Source organism: Mytilus californianus, unplaced genomic scaffold, assembly GCF_021869535.1.
Source record: "Mytilus californianus isolate M0D057914Y unplaced genomic scaffold, xbMytCali1.0.p SCAF_20, whole genome shotgun sequence".
In the NCBI taxonomy this organism is placed as follows: domain Eukaryota; kingdom Metazoa; phylum Mollusca; class Bivalvia; order Mytilida; family Mytilidae; genus Mytilus; species Mytilus californianus.
Window position 1 is genome coordinate 3,211,695 of NW_026262669.1, and position 17,975 is coordinate 3,229,669.

At 31.2% G+C, this 17,975-nt stretch overlaps 1 protein-coding gene across 5 annotated transcripts in view; it reads right to left on the reverse strand.

Annotated features, from left to right (window-relative positions):
• Nucleotides 1–3,226: 3,226 nt before the first annotated feature.
• LOC127731709 (phosphatidylinositol 4-phosphate 5-kinase type-1 alpha-like) overlaps nt 3,227–17,975 on the reverse strand; it is a 67,333-nt gene continuing 52,584 nt past the window's right edge. For 4 of the 5 annotated variants that reach the window (XM_052240525.1, XM_052240521.1, XM_052240519.1 and 1 more), the window contains one exon: nt 4,974–5,200. In XM_052240525.1, the coding sequence (XP_052096485.1) occupies nt 5,189–5,200 (12 nt within the window). In that variant the 3' untranslated portion in view covers nt 4,974–5,188. Of the gene's footprint in view, nt 3,417–4,973; nt 5,201–17,975 lie in introns of those variants that run through there. The other variant, XR_007995703.1, reaches the window with a different exon arrangement.

Sequence of the window (17,975 nt, forward strand, 5' to 3'; positions counted from 1 at the left end):
ACCAACAGAATGGTCATTAAACAAAGAGGTGACACATGCGATGTTTCAGATTTGGGAGACACCTCACATAGATCTTTTCGCCTCTCGACAAACACAGATCTATTGCTTCTGGAACCCATACCATCAGGCATATGCAATAGATGCTCTACTTCCTTGGAACAACATGTTTGCGTATGCATACCCTCCAGTTTGTCTAATACCCAAATACTACAACACATGAGGAGTTTATTCTAATATCCCCACATTGGCCACGCAGACATTGGTTCACAAATCTTCTGAAGTACATAATAGATTATCCAAGGACCTGTCGGTAAGGGAAGATCTATTACACCAGCCAAAAGCAAACACATCGTTTTGGTGTTGTGTTTGACGTTACCATAAAAGCGGGAGGTTTGGCATGCCACAAAACCAGGTTCAACCCACCATTTTTTTTCTTAAAATGTCCTGTACCAAGTCAGGAAAATGGCCATTGTTATATTATAGTTCGTTTCTGTGTGTGTTACATTTTAATGTTGTGTTTTTGTTGTGTCGTTGTTCTCCTCTTATATTTGATGCTTTTCCCTCAGTTTTAGTTTGTAACCCGGATTTGTTTTTATCTTTATCGATTTATGAGTTTTGAACAGCGGTATACTACTGTTGCCATTTATTCAAATCCAGCAGTATTCTATCTGACTGCATTGTTTTTATCGACAAAGTTTAAAAAGAAAGGTTTTTTCCAAAGAAACTAGAAAATAACTTACTGTCTCATGGCGCTCTGGGACTCAAAAAGATAACTCTTTCAAAATTTGAAAATTCAATAGCTGGTGTAGAAGACAGGAAATTCATCCCTATAGTGTCTCTCTGACGGAGGCGGCTGTGTTTTGACATATTTATACTCAGAAGGTTTTCAGTATAGAACCATAGCTGGTTATAGATCTATGTTATCTTCTGTTCTAGCTCCAATTGGAAAAATTCCATTATGACAACATCCATACATAACTCGTCTTATAAAGGGTGTTTTTTACTCGAGACCCCCCAAAAATAGTCCGTTTACCTGAATGGGACTTACCTTTAGTTTTAAGAAAATTAAAACAAGCCCCTTTTGAACCCATGAAACATGCTCATTTGAAATTTGTTTCTTGGAAAACTGCATTTTTAATCACAATTACTTCTTTCAGCAGATGTAGTGATATACAATCTTTGCGTTTTGGGGAAAAGTCGATTGTTGTGCAGAAGAAAGGGGTGACTTTTTTTCGTCATGGACTATCAAAACAGGATAGACCAAAACATTTTGGCAGCAAGATTTTTATTCCGTCTTATCAATCAGATAAATTATTAAATCCTAAACGGTCTATTTATTATTATTTGGAAAAAAAACTGAAACTTTCAATAAATGTGACAGTGAGATTGAAAACAAGTTGTTTTTATCTTTTTTTTTTTTGAACAGCACAAACCGGTTACATCACAGACTATTTCGTCTTAGGTTGTTAATGCAATTAAATGTGCTTACAAGGAGAAGGACAAGAAATTTCGTGCTCATTATACAAGAGCCTTTGGCCCATCTTGGGCACTTTTTAACGGCGCATCTGTGAATTAAGTCTATTATGAACACAGCTGACTGGGCAAAGGAATCCACCTTTAATCGGTTTTTAATAACGTCACTTAGAGGTAGAAGTTTTAAATTTTGTGTAAATTAGAATTTTGTACATATGGAAGAAAATTCTTAAAAAACAAAAATAGAAAATGGAAGAAATTTTTTAACTGTATTGTGTTATTTATATCTGAACTGATGTGGAGATACAGTATACAAAGTACAGAAAGATCCTTAAGCTGTGGATAGCTTAGAATAAAACTTTTGAACCGTTAATGTCAAAATCACTAAGTCAAAACCAAACCAAACCAAAGAACTGTATTTTAATTGTTCAGGACATAGTTTTAAAATTCTGAATGATTTGGTAGAGTTGTACAGTAATTATCATCTGGTAACCAAACTTGTGACCTAAGAATGAACGAACGCATGCTAGTCATTTTAAGTGTATCACTATATACCTCTTTTTGAGAGGGTAAAAAAATAAGTCAACGCAATTTGTGTTTTATCAGAAACAAAATTGACAATTTTCTCGATCAACCATGAGGATTTATTTGTATTTCTTGTCTTGCGGATCAGTTTTCAATTGCTGTTTAGTTATCTATAATGGTTTTCAAAATAATGCCCATAAACATAACAATTTTGGTCATAATGGACAATAAGTATATCTCGATATTCTGAACATTTTTACCCAAGCAGAATTTCCCTATCCATTATGTTTTTTCATATTGTCCCATTTTTCAGTATATGTATATGTATTTGTAGCGGTGATGAAAATTTGAAGGCTGAATCATCATGACAATTTTTAAATAAGATACCCAAAGGATGGTTTTTGTTTCTTTGGTCAGTAGACATTAAAAAAATGCTTACCATGCAGACCGACAACCGGTTCCATACAACGGTTTCAAAGTAATGGAAACATCTAACACAGGCCCTTTTAAGATGTGTGTCGCTGGATTCATTTTTAAGTACTTCAAATTTTGAAATCTAGATGGCTAAACTAACATGTAAACTATGCAAAATTTTCGCTCAATGTACCATGACTGAAATGGCTCGCCTAAATAGTCATCATGGAAATGAAATGTGTCAACTCTTATATAATTGTTTATCAGATATCAATGATTTTCCATTAGTGGTTTTGTTTAAACTGACCTGATCAAAAATTTGAACAAATTGTTAAAGCTGCAAATACAAACATAGCCACACAGAACACTTGTTTTCTTGACTTCATCATAAGACAACAACAGTTATATAGTGGTCAACAAAAGAAATGGGCTGGAACATGATTATGTGGCAAGGTTCCATTTAATGCTTGAGTTCTAAACCTTCAACCTTTTGAAACCTCATTAGTGGAAAAGTACAAAAAAACATACACATTTCATAACCATAACTGTAATCAAATATGGTACATATTTATTGAAAGTAAGCTCAGAGCATGTATTGAAATCATGCTGTCCCACTCTGTGGCTGAGCTTCACAGTATATTTTATACCAAAATGTCATTAACAGATCATGCAGACAAGAACTAACCTGGACAGAATTCTAAAGTCGAAAAAACAAAAGCAAGTCTCACTAAAGAAAGTCCAGAATATCATAGTGTTGTCTCGTGTACCAAAACATACAGATTTCTAAACTTGTATAAAGTAAAAAATAAATAGTATGTAAGAAAATATTTTAATTTTACAATGATTTAATTTACAATAGATGTCGACACTTTCATATCAAACACATGACTATCATGTGATTATTTGAATAGTTAAAAGTTCAATTTAATAGAATCAATTATGTGACATTATAATTATTTGATCCTACATATTCTATAACATAGTGTTCACATGATAACTGTTACCTAGTAATGATGATAACATTCATAATAAGTGAATATACACAGTAGTGTTGGCTTTTAAAGAAATTCCTGAAAAATCAAGTGATACACCACTACACTGAACATACTGTAATAGCTATTTGTTTTGTTTTTTCTTCATAAAAAAAGAGACAAATCCATAATTCATTGCAAGTGAATATCTGGCATTGTTTTAAATTAGTAAATTAAAAAAGCTCTTGAAATGTAACGAGTGGGTTGTTCTCCCCCCTATTAACATACAATACATTTGTTGTCAAAGATGCACAAAATCGAAAGTTGATAAAATGGCCTGATTAACTGATAAAATATTTAACATGTAAATGAATTCAGATCTTATTATCAATTTAATAATATGTTTTAACTTCAGAATTATTTCTTTCAGTATCGATTCAATATCCTTATTACATGATACGGATGAACTTTCCTTATACAACACTATTAACCAAACACAGGGTACCTCACTTTTTATATCAATATGTTTACTTAAGGTGGTACCCAACACCTTGACTAATAATAATTTGGCTCGTTTAATTTTCATAAAATTTTGACAAAATGTTCACTTTGACCATTTGACAAAAATATAAAAATTTCAAAAAAATTGAACTAACCACTTTATCAGAAAAATTTTATTGGTTATATAACAGTTTGACAAACACTAATTTTGATCATTGAGAAGCTTAATATTTCCTTAACAATACAACGTAATTAAAACGTTTAGCTGATTTTTACAGAGTTATCTCCCTGTAGTGTTAGGTACCACCTTAATAGACGTTACTTCCATCGATCAGAAGATATTTATCTTATACCGGGAATCTTTTTCTTTTATCAATAATTGTTTATCTTAACACAAGTTACTTTTTTTCTTAGTTGTTTATCGTACACAGAGTACCACCCATTATTTATCAGTCGTTACCTTACACAGATTACACTTTTTATTAAAATTTGGTTTTTATACAGGTTATTTCCCTTTTATCATGGCTAGTTTACCTTATACAGGTAACTTTTGTTTCATAAGTAGAAAAATTTCGGGATTTTGGGATTCTGAGGTATGGAAAGGTTTACTTATTTAGCAGACCAGATAATATCGTATCAAGCCCTGTTATGAATTTGTAACTACTGTTAGTTTTAAGGTTTTTTTTAAATATTTGATGAATACGGAACAGAAACTTGTCTACTTTTCACTTCTTAGCCGCTTATATAATATATTGAAATGCTAATGAACATCTATTTAGAAAGAACATGTAAGTAATGTAACTTACAAAATACTGATATTAGCTGAATTTTCTTTATATCAAAAATGTTGTCAAAAATGAATATGCACTATTTTTATTTTATATTAATGTCTTTGCACAAATTCATCTCTTTTATAAGAATGTTGTACATTTGAAAAACTCCTTCCTTCAGTAAAGTCATTCAAAGCATAAAATGACCACAAAAGTTTCATATAAGAAATGTTTTGACAAGTTGTTCTATATATGTTCAATCTCTCCTTCTGTTTTCAAAATATTTATTTGCAATACATAGTAAGACAATGACTATATTTAAAATAAATATATGACATAAAATTGATCTAAAATACCAGTATTACTGACAGTAAAAATAAATAAATAATAATAAATTTGTTCCTTCCTGGGATGTTCTATTCACAGAGATGAATTATGGGATAACAGAACGTGGATGATCAATGGATGAGTCTGTTGTATTGCATCATGGGAATATTTCAATCACAGTCTCTACATTTGGAAGTTTTCCTTATGCTACAAATGTGTCTGAAAAAGAGAGAAACAGGTATTAAACATCATCATAAAAATAGCCTATACATAAACAAAAGCAATATTTGTACTATTAAAAAACCTTAAAAATTTCAATATCAAAAATTATATTGTTATAGGCAAAAATTGACAATCATTGTGACCCCTGCCATAAAATATAATAAAACATTATTCACTCAACTTCATCCCAATACATGATGTCTCTAACAGAAAATGTTTATATGACACGTATAATTGGGCATCCTGAACAGTATTGAACACCAGCATACAAATTAAAAATTTGTTCACTTCAGTTGAATAGGGAATATTGTCATTTTTAAGAGAATATTGGCTAAATATTTGAAAGGAATGATTGCTTTATCAGAATAATTCTTTGAATAGAAATGAATGTATAATGGAAATATAAGAATGCACTAAATAACGTACTAATACCTATTTTGCAGTGTTATATTTCAAATTAAGTCAGAACATGGAAGTTAATAAAAGATGAACCAATAATAAATCACATATAAAAATAAGAAGATGTGGTATGACTGCCAATGAGACAACTCTCCACCTGAGACCAAATGACATTTTTATGTTTGTTATCTATAAAAACTCTTTAAAATTCAGATTATACAGAGGCATCAAATTATTACAAAAGATAATGGGGAATTGATGCCACAAGAAACTTATATATTGTATACTTTAATCCAACAAATTATTTCATTCTGATCCCTATCAACACCAAAAAAAATATAATTGTTATAGTACGTCAAATATTATTATAATTGGCTATAGGTGGTACATGCTAACTATATTTGTAAAATTTGTTAGTAAAATTGCATTAAAAGACCACTATTCAATTAAGGAATATAATTATTGTACATGTTGTAAGTAAACATTAAGTTGTAACAGTTTGATGACATTGATCTATGCTACATCTCTTAAAACAAACTTTAACTTTTAAAGCAGTCTACATTCACTAGTTATTGGTATTTTCAGTTTTTAATGCTCTTCATCCTTGCATTGATTTGGCCTAAACAAACTGCATTTTTTATTAGAGTCTCACTGACCAGTCTTATATAGATGAAACATGTGTCTGGTTTACAAAATTATTAGCCTGATATCTTTGATGATTAAGAAATAATTCATGGGGGCTTGAATATATCGTGATTTTACCACGGGTTGGCCCTTTATGACAAATATTTTACCCTGAGCGATATATTCAAGCCCCCATTTATTATTTCGATTCTAATAGGACAAATACGGCAATTGTATTTGCCGTTCCCATAAATAAACGAACTATTAAATTGACGTAAAAGACCGGAGCAAATTGAATAAATGACATGCTTAAACTATTTACAATAACATATTTCTATAAATGATAATTGTACTTATATGTCTTATATGTATACAAAAATGGCTTATATAACACATTTTTGCATCGTTTGTTTACGTTTCCTTGTTGTGATGATTTTCGGTTTCACAAGCGTGTATTTTCCCTTAAAATGCTTATATTCTTACGTCATCGTTCTATGACGTCGGGTAGCTCATTCATAAAAAAACATATGACGCGGGAGTACGATTGGAACAGCCCAAACAATATATTTATATTTTACCACGGGTGTGTACTCAAAGCGTTTGAAGAACGTCATGTTAGAATTTTTATTAACATCTATATAAGAATAACAGAAGAATGTGTCCATTGGATAAAGATACCCTTGATTGTAAATAAGCAAGAGTCAATGTACAAATTCAAACCAAATGATGACATAATGACATTTGTTTCTGTATGTTGAGTGTGCAAAACTTCAAATATTCCAATAATAACATGTATAAAGGGCATAACACAAGAACCGTGAAAGTGACGCCACAAAAATTTGAACTTGATCTTTGTTTGTTGGTAATAAGCATTGTCTATAAGTTTCAGAACATTTGATTGTGACAAAGTAATGTTCTAGTTCTGAGTGCGGAAACATCAAATCAAGCATTTTTATTGTTTCTATTCATAAAGGGACATAACTCATAAACAGTAAAAGTGACAAATTCAAACTGAATCTTTGTTTGGTGGTAATAAGAACTTTATAAGTTTCATAACATTTGGTTGAGGTAACGTTCACATACACTGTAGTATCTTATCGTTCTATTTGATGATAAAACATATATACAACACTTTTAAAAAAAGTAAATAAAGGAGAAGAAAAACAACAATGAAACACACCACTGACATCATTGAAAAACAATAAAATAACAAAGACCTAACAATATAGACCAACTCCATGATAACACATCTTGGCCCCAAAATGTCAAGGTTAATAAAGGTAAATTGTGTAAGAACATTGAAATGCCTTACAACAGAAATGTTGGGGTGTCATTGGGAAATATCCATTGATAACAACATCTGGAATAAACATGTGGTTGTTAGTGGTTACAACTGGCAATAACTACATTAATAGAATTACGACTCGCTGTTAAAAGATCCATAACTTGGTTGTCATGGTTACAACTAGCTGTGACTTAAATACTATCACAGTTACAAACATAACAAAATAGTTATATGCATTTGACTAAAAGTATTAATTTTCTTTTATTTGTGGTCAGAACAAATGTTTTTTTTAATTTAGTTTTCAAATCATACCATATTATAGCTAAGAAATCACTGCATGATTATTTTTGCTTATACAGATGGTTTGCCCTTCATTAATGCTTATACAGTTTATATCAACTTTCAAATTGCAAAAGGAATGAAAACAAAATCAGCCAATTGCAAGAGAAAGTTGGGAGATTGTAAAAAAGAAATTCAGTGTAATTTTACAGAGGGATTGCTTATCAGCATTATATATCACATGACTTCCAAAAAGCAGTTCAGGTCACCTGACTTATCAAAGTATTTCTTTTCCCCTAAACATTTCATGTCAATGTAATCCCTACAACTGTATTTCAGGTCACCAGTAACTAATGTCACATGACTTGTCACATGACAGTATTACCATGGCAACAGCTAGTTGTATTATCATTTTTACCCACAACCAATGAAGCTAATGTTACCTCACTAAAGCTGTAAATAAAATACAAAACATTTGGTTACTTAGTAGATCTCAATGTTACTCTATAAAATTAATATACAGCAATCTACACGAATTAGATATTAAGATATCTTAGTTCATGCTTAAACAGGTTAAATGGTTCAGAAAAGTCATAACAAATTATGGCAATATGACAAAAGTATTAAGACTGGTTGTTGTTGGATGTTGCTGGTTAATGTGGTATAAAATACTGTCCAATATGTTTGATAATTCTTAACATAATTAATATGCTTTTCACGCAATATGAACATGAAGAGAGTTCAAAACTTCAAAAACAACAGTCAGTATGTTGAAATGTCGTCATGTTTGCTGTCTGTTAAAATTATGTTTTATTTATCATGTTTATTGTTTTGTCATACATCAGGTCATCTGGTTTTATCATTTGGATAGTTTCACTTTTTGTCATGTATGGGTCTTTTATAGCGGACTATACAAGATAGGTTTACTCATTGTTGAAGGATAAAGTTACCTATAGTTGCTTACATCCATGTCATTGGGACTCTGGTGGACAGTTGCTTCATTAGCAATTATACCACATCTCCTCATTATCATACTGATCAATACACTAATTAAAAAATTAGGGTTTGGCTGTCCTCCTGATGCTCAAATAAATTGCTCAATTTTTTATTAACCTATGAAATTCAATTTAATTATTGATAACAAAATTCCTCTCCATTGATTTTGTTTTAAAAGACGATATCCATAGAATTGCATCCAATAGTAATATCGTGTTGTAGTACAGATGCACGATAGTTTCTATCACTATCTTATCAGATTAAGCATGTTATGTTACAAATTGTTCTTTTAAATAATGATGTGTTATAAAATGCTGCCTTATTTGGCCTTTTCAACTTTTTTATTTGAGCGACACTGATGAGTCTTTTTTCGACAAAACCCGTCTCTGTCATACAAAATTTTAATCCTGGTATCTATGATGTGATTATATACTTATGATAAAAAAAGACCATGTACTGTATTATCAAATACTTCAGTACTAAATCTATAGATTAAGACATACAAGAAATAACTTCTTTTTACATAACATTATCTGAAATCATTTGTAAGTGGATGACAATTCAAATGTCCTGGTTCTAAATAACAAATCCTTAAGTATCTTATAAATCTTTCAAGTTTTGGTGGTAATATTAAGAAGTACATTTAAAATATCTATCTTTGTAAATCTGTATTTAGCAAGCCTGTGACTATTTAAATGTCAATATACCTAAAAGTCTCTTCCTTAGGTATATCAATTTTCTAGATAATTTCAGTGATTGCAAAGGTCATCAGATTGCTATGTTAATTTTCGAGATGTAATGATCCAACATAGGCTTAAATCTAAATAACATCTCATCATCTAGCCCTTTGTTATTTGCTGTATTCATTAATTTAGATTTTATGCATGCTTAAACTTAAGTTACTTCTAATTAGTTATGATGTCATGCTTAAAGTATCTGAATTGATTATGTATACATATCATATTATTCTTAAAACAAAGGAATGTTTAAACAGGCTTCAAAAAAAAGAGAAGATAAACACATGCATATTGTTGATACCCTGCTACAGGAAAACACCTGATTCAAGTATAAAATAAATATTTCAATTAGGATTTCCCGTAACTGTGTCTAATACTTAATTGGTCAGAAAGCTATATTTTTTTTATCAAACTTTGAAAAGAAATTTGACTTACAAATAGATAATTCAATTCATTTAAATACCACCATTCTTAAAGCCTACAAAGCATCCACATACACTCGATATGAACTGGGTGGCAATATCGAATGCATTCATCAAACAAAACAGTTTAATACCGCAGGGAATACATGTCAATTAACAGTACCAGTACCAGTGAAAGCAACTACTTGTGTGGTTCTACTTTTGAAGCCATTTAAAAGCAATATCTGTTGTAGGGGGATACACATTTTAACCAAACTCCCCTTTAATAATAATTTTTTTTTTTTCCAAAACGTTGCTTCTTTTTTATCTAGTACAGTCAAACCTGCTTAAACGGTCACCTCATTTTAGCGATGAATTGCCTCTAACAATCAATATCAGACCTACTATACGTTTTTCTCTATATAGTTTAACTTTTTTCTACAGTCACCTGTCTAACACAGTCAGCAGTCACCTAATTTTTGCACAAAATTGTCATTTCAACTTTTAACAACGGTCATTTTCATGTTTTTAGCAACCAATCTAATTATGACAAAAGATATACGTGTTCAGTGTCAAACTCAAATTGAGAATCTGATTTTTTGCAACAGAGATAGTGCAATAGGTGAATTCATGAATCCCTTGTGTTCCACTCCTTTCAGTTTGCATTGAACACAGTATTACAAACTTATTTCTTCACGAATATGAACATATTTCGAATGTTTTCTTCAAATTCACAACACTGGAATCTGCCATTTTTTCTTTCACTATTCGCATGAGTGATAACCCTTTCGATTGAAAACTAAAACAATTTTCCACAATCCCAGTCAAGAGCAATGTCAGAATCAACATTTTTCGGAAATTCTTTTCAAAGGTTACCTCTTTTGAGCTGTCACTGTTGATACTTCCCACGAGTAACTGCTTAATACAGGTTTGGCTGTATAATTCAGTTAAAATTCACTCTAGACAATGAAAACAGCACTTTATTAATTTCATGCGTCTGAAGTGCTTTTCTGGATTTACCTTTATCAGGTACGCTCAAAGCTGAATATTTGAAAGCCAATGATGTTTCAGAAACGAAACAGTTGAAGAGCTATGTGACCAAAATAATAGTCAAATCTATCTAAGGTCAACTTTGACCAAGGGAGTTGAAACCTTAACTTCTTAATAATTCATAAATTTATAAACAGACAACTTAAGAAAAGAAAAGTTTGTTCTAAATCATGTCAGTACCGCAGTTCCTGTTCCTGTTGTGACCTCATTAAATAGGGGTCATATACAAGGAACTGGAGCAAAGATAGGTTTCAGTTTTCTCATTTACAAAAATTTAGCTTTCAACTTTTTTTCAAAACTGGAAGTAAGACCAGGACATGCATAAATCAGAAAATAATGAAATGTTGAACCGTCAACTAGAAATTGTCAATGATATTAAATCAGCAAGAAGCAACAGTTTCATCAGTGCTTTAGACAAACAGACTAATGATCAATCCAAAACATGACAGCTAACAAAAGATCATTTGAGCTGGCAAGAAAAAAAAAGATTGTCATTCCTTGTTAAAAGATGAGTTAAGATAGACATACTTTGGACTGATAGAATAAGTTCTATTAGGTTTGTAACAAGAATCAACCATTGGTTTGAAGTGTTCAACTAGATCCAGATGGAAAACTTTAAATGTAGAGACAATGAGAAAAGAACACTTGAATCAGAACAGAAGCATGGAGTCAGGTGTTCATATAATATACCTCTAATACGTCTGTTTTTCCTCCTATCAATTTAGAAGTAGATTACACATGTTATGTGTACGCAGTAAATGATAGTTATTATTGCCCTGTCAAAGTTTGGCGATAAAAAGAAAACCACTAAATCTATGGAAATTATATGATAAACAGTTAATTCTGTAAATGAACATATAATATTACAATGTTTCTCCACTTGTTTTCATAATCAATATCTGGTTCACTTTGTCTCATTTCTACATTGATATATATATTGTAATTCAATTATGCGATCAGTTAAAAAGTTTACTTAAAGACTATGTGATTCTGCCTATTTTGAAACCAGAAAAAGTCATGTCTCATGAAACAATGCAAAAAGAATTAAAAACCAATTGTTTAGAGAACAATTGAAGGTCTTTCCACCCATAAAGATCTATTTTGATATAGAACTATTAAAATTCGGTTTAAAATATCATATCCAGCGTCAAATGATAGCTTATTGTACACTGATTCCAAAAATATATGGTTTCTATACATTTTTTTTCTAAATGAGGGAGATAAATTGTTACTTCCGGTTTGAAAAATGTCACTTCCGGTTTTTTTTTTATAGTTTACTTGATACTGATTCCAAAAATATATGGTTTAATATACTTTTACATTAAATAAGTACACAAAAATAGCTACTTCCGGATTACACATGGTCACTTCCGGTTGGCTTTTCCATGGTCAAGTGGCTTGCAACGTAATGCAAAAAGTCCCAAGGCTTTATCATGTATACATATGAGGTAAAAGCAAAGGTCAATATCTAGAACGTCAAATTTACCTATGACCTTGAGCTCAATTTCAAGGTCATAAACCAAGGGCTTCAAATCAAAAGACCATAGGTCTAAATTATTAATGGTTAGTGAGTTATATCACTATATGCCTAATTTTTAATATAAGAGGGGAGAAAACTCCAATTTAATGTTAGTGTACCCTTTCAACCAAAATGTATGTGTTACGACATGTCGCAACTTACAATTTAGTAAAAATATGTTGTCGATATCTTATACGGTTTTTGAAAAGAATTGAAAATAAGCCAAAATCAAAATTTAAAATATGACCTTGACCTCTGACCTTGACCTTATTTTCTTTTTTTTTTTGGACCAAGGACCTCAAATCAAAAGATCCTAGGTCTCTATCACTTATGGTTTACAAGATAGAAATGCATATCACTTATATCAAATGCATAAGGGGAAATAACTCTCATATGGAGTGTTCGTATGGCTTCGGTCAAAATTGGACAAATCATGCGAAGGAAATAACGAGCAATTTTATAAAATAAATTTGTCGCTTTCTTATACGGTTATGGAGAAGATGCAGTCACAAGGAAAACAGTGTTCGGGGAGACAACTCCTACAAAGAAAATTGTTCGGCTTAGAATGGGTGAAAATAAAAAGCGCATAAACTGTATGATACTATATAAGAAATATCTAAGCGACATCTTGCGAAACAAAAATTTTACTCGAGAACAAAATTTGCCGGAAAAAAATAATAATAATCAGAACAAATACAATAGGTCTTTCCACAGAAAAGTGGAAAGACATAATAATCAGAACAAATACAATAGGTCTTTCCACCGAAAAAATGGAAAGACCTAATAAAAACCCGGGAGAAAAAAAGAAATGAAAATCCGACACCCTGTTAGAAACTATGGAAATATTGATTGATTGTTGTTTGGTTAATACCCAGAGGCTAACAATAAATGCATATTCAGGATGAATCAAAATAAGATATTCAAATGAATGTGAAACTGCACATCAAATACAAGTGACCTTTCACAGCTGGTACTTAAGAAACCCACTACAATTACCTCTTTACAATCGTTCATGTCATAGAATAGTAATACCTAATTCCTCACAGATAAAACAATAAGAAACTGAACAAACAAATGTGAACATGTGACTTACGTCTGAACCAAGTATAATCTGAATGTCTGTACTGCCTATAAGTGATAATATTCCCTAGAGTTTGATAATATATATGTGACTTACGTCTGAACAAGTGTAATCTGAATGTCTGTACTGCCTATAAGTGATAATATTCCCTAGAGTTTGATAATATATATGTGACTTACGTCTGAACAAGTATAATCTGAATGTCTGTACTGCCTATAAGTGATAATATTCCCTAGAGTTTGATAATATATATGTGACTTACGTCTGAACAAGTATAATCTGAATGTCTGTACTGCCTATAAGTGATAATATTCCCTAGAGTTTGATAATATATATGTGACTTACGTCTGAACAAGTATAATCTGAATGTCTGTACTGCCTATAAGTGATAATATTCCATAGAGTTTGATAATATATATGTTGACTGTATGATATATATAGAATACTAGCATTTTTGTTTTTGAAACTGACTTTATCAGCAAGAATATCAGCTGCCCTAGCGGTCTTGCTTGATATTCGAACTGATGAAGTCAGTATCAAAAAATAAAATGCCATTATTCTTTTTATCAGCAGTTTGTCTTAACTGTTTGTTTTTTGGTTCAGAGGAGGCAGTAAAATCAAATGGTTAGTAAAACTACTTTAACGCGTACAAAACATTGGGATAGTTGTTTGGTTGTATAAATGAAGTCGCGTGCATTTAATTGATTCAAGTATAATAAACTAAATATTTCATAAGTAGTATTTCCAGGATTTGTCAAAAAAAATACCTACGTCTTCACAGATAAAACAGTAAGAAACTCAACGAAAAATGAACATCGTGAATATGTGAATTACGTCTGAACAAATACATTCTCAATATCTGTACAATTTATTTGGTATCAAATGAATAGTTTGTTTTTATGGAAACAAACGACTTCAGCAAAACTTAGATGACCGCATTCACAAGGTTAGCTGTTACTTCAACATTTAATAGATAACTCTGCAGAGGATTTTTTTCAACTTTTTAATGAATTTGTCCCTTCTCCTTTTTTTCTAGGAGAGGTCCCATTACCCATTTCTTGACGTGTACACTGCAGTTAGTAAAATAGCACAATTAGATATTTTGTAGACTTTAATGATGTGAATCACTTTTTTTTTCATTTAGCTTGAATGGTTATTATATGGATTAATGATTAATAATAATTAACTATTTGTTGTAGTATTTACATGTTTTAAACAGTAACTGGTGGTAATGGAGGGTGATAATGACTGTAAAATGTCCCATCATTAAAATAGTGACCACATACACTATACAAGAATTCTGGTTATTTTGGGAATACAAAAACATTGTCAAATGTTGTTATAAATTATTTTAAAAAGTGTGAATAACAAAAGAGGAACCCAATATTACCATGATTTAATTCAACATAAAATTTGCATGCATACGTCTGCAAGAATGAAAAGTTGTAATGTAGGGGTTTTCAGTCAAACTAGAAATAGAAAATGCTGGGAAATACAACTGTAGCTATTTTGTGTGTATATAAGAATATACAGAAATAAAAAGACAGAGAATTATATGTGTTTTGTGTGTGTAGATATACAGCTCATCTACACGAACTGAGCAGTTTACAAAGTATTTAAATATGTGGAATATGACACTTTCCAGCAATATCTAAGAGATAAATAAATTCAAACACTGAATGTTAGAATATTAAAACAATAAAATCCAAAAAGCAAAACTCTACATGTACATGAGGTATGAATGAGAGCAGAAGTATCAAATGTCTTTCCACCTTATGCCTTGTTTAAGCAACATGATTTTTTTTTAAACTCTAAATATTTGGCAAATGCTGCTCTATTTTACATTCGTTTATATTTAAATTTTTATTTTATTACATGAATAGGTTCAAAAGGACCCAAAATAATGTCATCACACACGAATCAACTATTTAAAGTGTGTTAGTGAAAACACATAAATTAACAAAACAAAAAAAAACAAATAGATTCAAAGTGATAAAGTCTGAAGTTCTTTTTTATTTAAATATCAAAATGACAATAAATCTGTAACAAGAGCAGAATCCTCCAAGAACGTCTACATAGTGTCCTATACAAAGTTTGATGAAATACAGTACAACAAACAAATTAAACAATTATGACTCAATATGTTTGGTTTTTCTACAAAATTACCCCTGTACTCTAATGTTATTAGATGTATTCCTATCCATAGGAAGCTTATAAAATGTCCTTACTTTAAGCATCCATTTCACTATTGAGTTCTTGGTTTTCTGGTCTCTGTGATTCTAATGATGAGCAATATGATGTCTCTGTACTACTGTTCATTGTATTGCTGTCAAATTTAAATGGTGATAAAATTTGAGATAATTGATACGCAGTCCAGTCTAGTTTGGAAATTTTGTTCTGCAAATATAGATAGTAGGATTAAATGGTCGATAAACTTAATGATTACACACCTAGACTTTGTTCAGTTTTAATGATTTAGTGCTGTTGATACTCAATGATTTTTTCATTTGTGTTACGGAATGATTCTTGTACAATTGTTACTGAATGATTCTTGTACTGTTGTTACTGAATGACTATTGTACTGTTTATTACTGCATGACTTCATTACTTTTCTTATTGAACGAATTTGGTATTGCTGTTTTCTGAATAATTATTATACTTTTATTACTGTATCATTCTTGTACTGATGTTACTGCATTTTTCGTGTACTGTTACTGCCTTTCCTGATCTTGTTCTGTTGTTACTGCATGATTCTTGTATTGCTGTTACTGCATGACTGTTGTTCATTTGTTACTGCATACTTTGTGTACTGTTGTTACTGCATGATTGTTGTCACTGCATGAAGCTTGTACTTTTGTTACTACAGGAATCTTGTACATTTGTTACTGCATGATTTGTGTACTGTTGTTGACTGCATGATTTTGTACTTTTGTTCCTGCATTAATCTTGTTCCTTTGTTACTGCATGATTTCTGTACTGTTGTTACTGAATGAGTTTTGTACGTTTGTTACTGAATAATTCTTGTGCGTTTGTTGCTGCATGATTTTTGTACTTTTTTATTGTGTTCTTGTATAGAAAGAATAACCGACTTTTGAAATTTTTCGTTTATATTTGTTGACACAGACACTCATTCTTTTAATACTAAAGTAAATATAAAAATGTTACAACGAAATATGGATCAATTGAAGCGATATGTTTTATAATCAATCATGTTTGGTTTGTCTTTAGTTGCTCCTTTGTGGGATTGTATGTTAATTTATTCGTGGTGTCAATTTTTACAGAAAGGATAATGCATAACATCGAATTGTCTTAGTAAAGCCTTGTGTCTTTTAGTCTTTAGAGCTGAGAAAAGCATTCACAGTTTTTGACAGTATAAGACTGACATTCCTTAAAGTACTCTTAGTCTAGAGGACTTCTGATGAAGAACATATCTGCTTTGACAATTTTAGGCATCACTTGATATCCCTACCGTTGATTTTGTTGACATCGATTGGAACCAGAAACAAGCAACAAACATTTTATTTCATCAAAAACTAAAAACGACAAAAAGACAAACAAAAAGTAAAATAACAAAAATACTGAACTTCAAGGAAAAGTTCAAACTGGAAAGTCCTTCATCAAACGGCAAAATCAAAAGCTCAAATACAACAAACGAATGGAAAACAACTGTCATATTCCTGACTTGGTACAGGCATTTCCTTTTTTAGAAAATGGTGGATTAAACCGGTTTTATAGCTAGCCAAACCTCTCTCTTACTCAACAGTGTACAAATCACTTCATAAAAGATACCGATCTACAAAAAGCGGGATGATATCAGTTGATCCGGTATGTTACTCATGGTCAATATGATGTGTATGATATCAGTTGATCCGGTATGTTACTCATGGTCAATATGATGTGTATGATATCAGTTGATCCGGTATGTTACTCATGGTCAATATGATGTGTATGATATCAGTTGATCCGGTATGTTACTCATGGTCAATATGATGTGTATGATATCAGTTGATCCGGTATGTTACTCATGGTCAATATGATGTGTATGATATCAGTTGATCCGGTATGTCACTCATGGTCAATATGATGTGTATGATATCAGTTGATCCGGTATGTTACTCATGGTCAATATGATGTGTATGATATCAGTTGATCCGGTATGTCACTCATGGTCAATATGATGTGTATGATATCAGTTGATCCGGTATGTCACTCATGGTCAATATGATGTGTATGATATCAGTTGATCCGGTATGTCACTCATGGTCAATATGATGTGTATGATATCAGTTGATCCGGTATGTCACTCATGGTCAATATGATGTGTATGATATCAGTTGATCCGGTATGTTACTCATGGTCAATATGATGTGTATGTTTGTAGGTATGTCCCTAATGAAATTT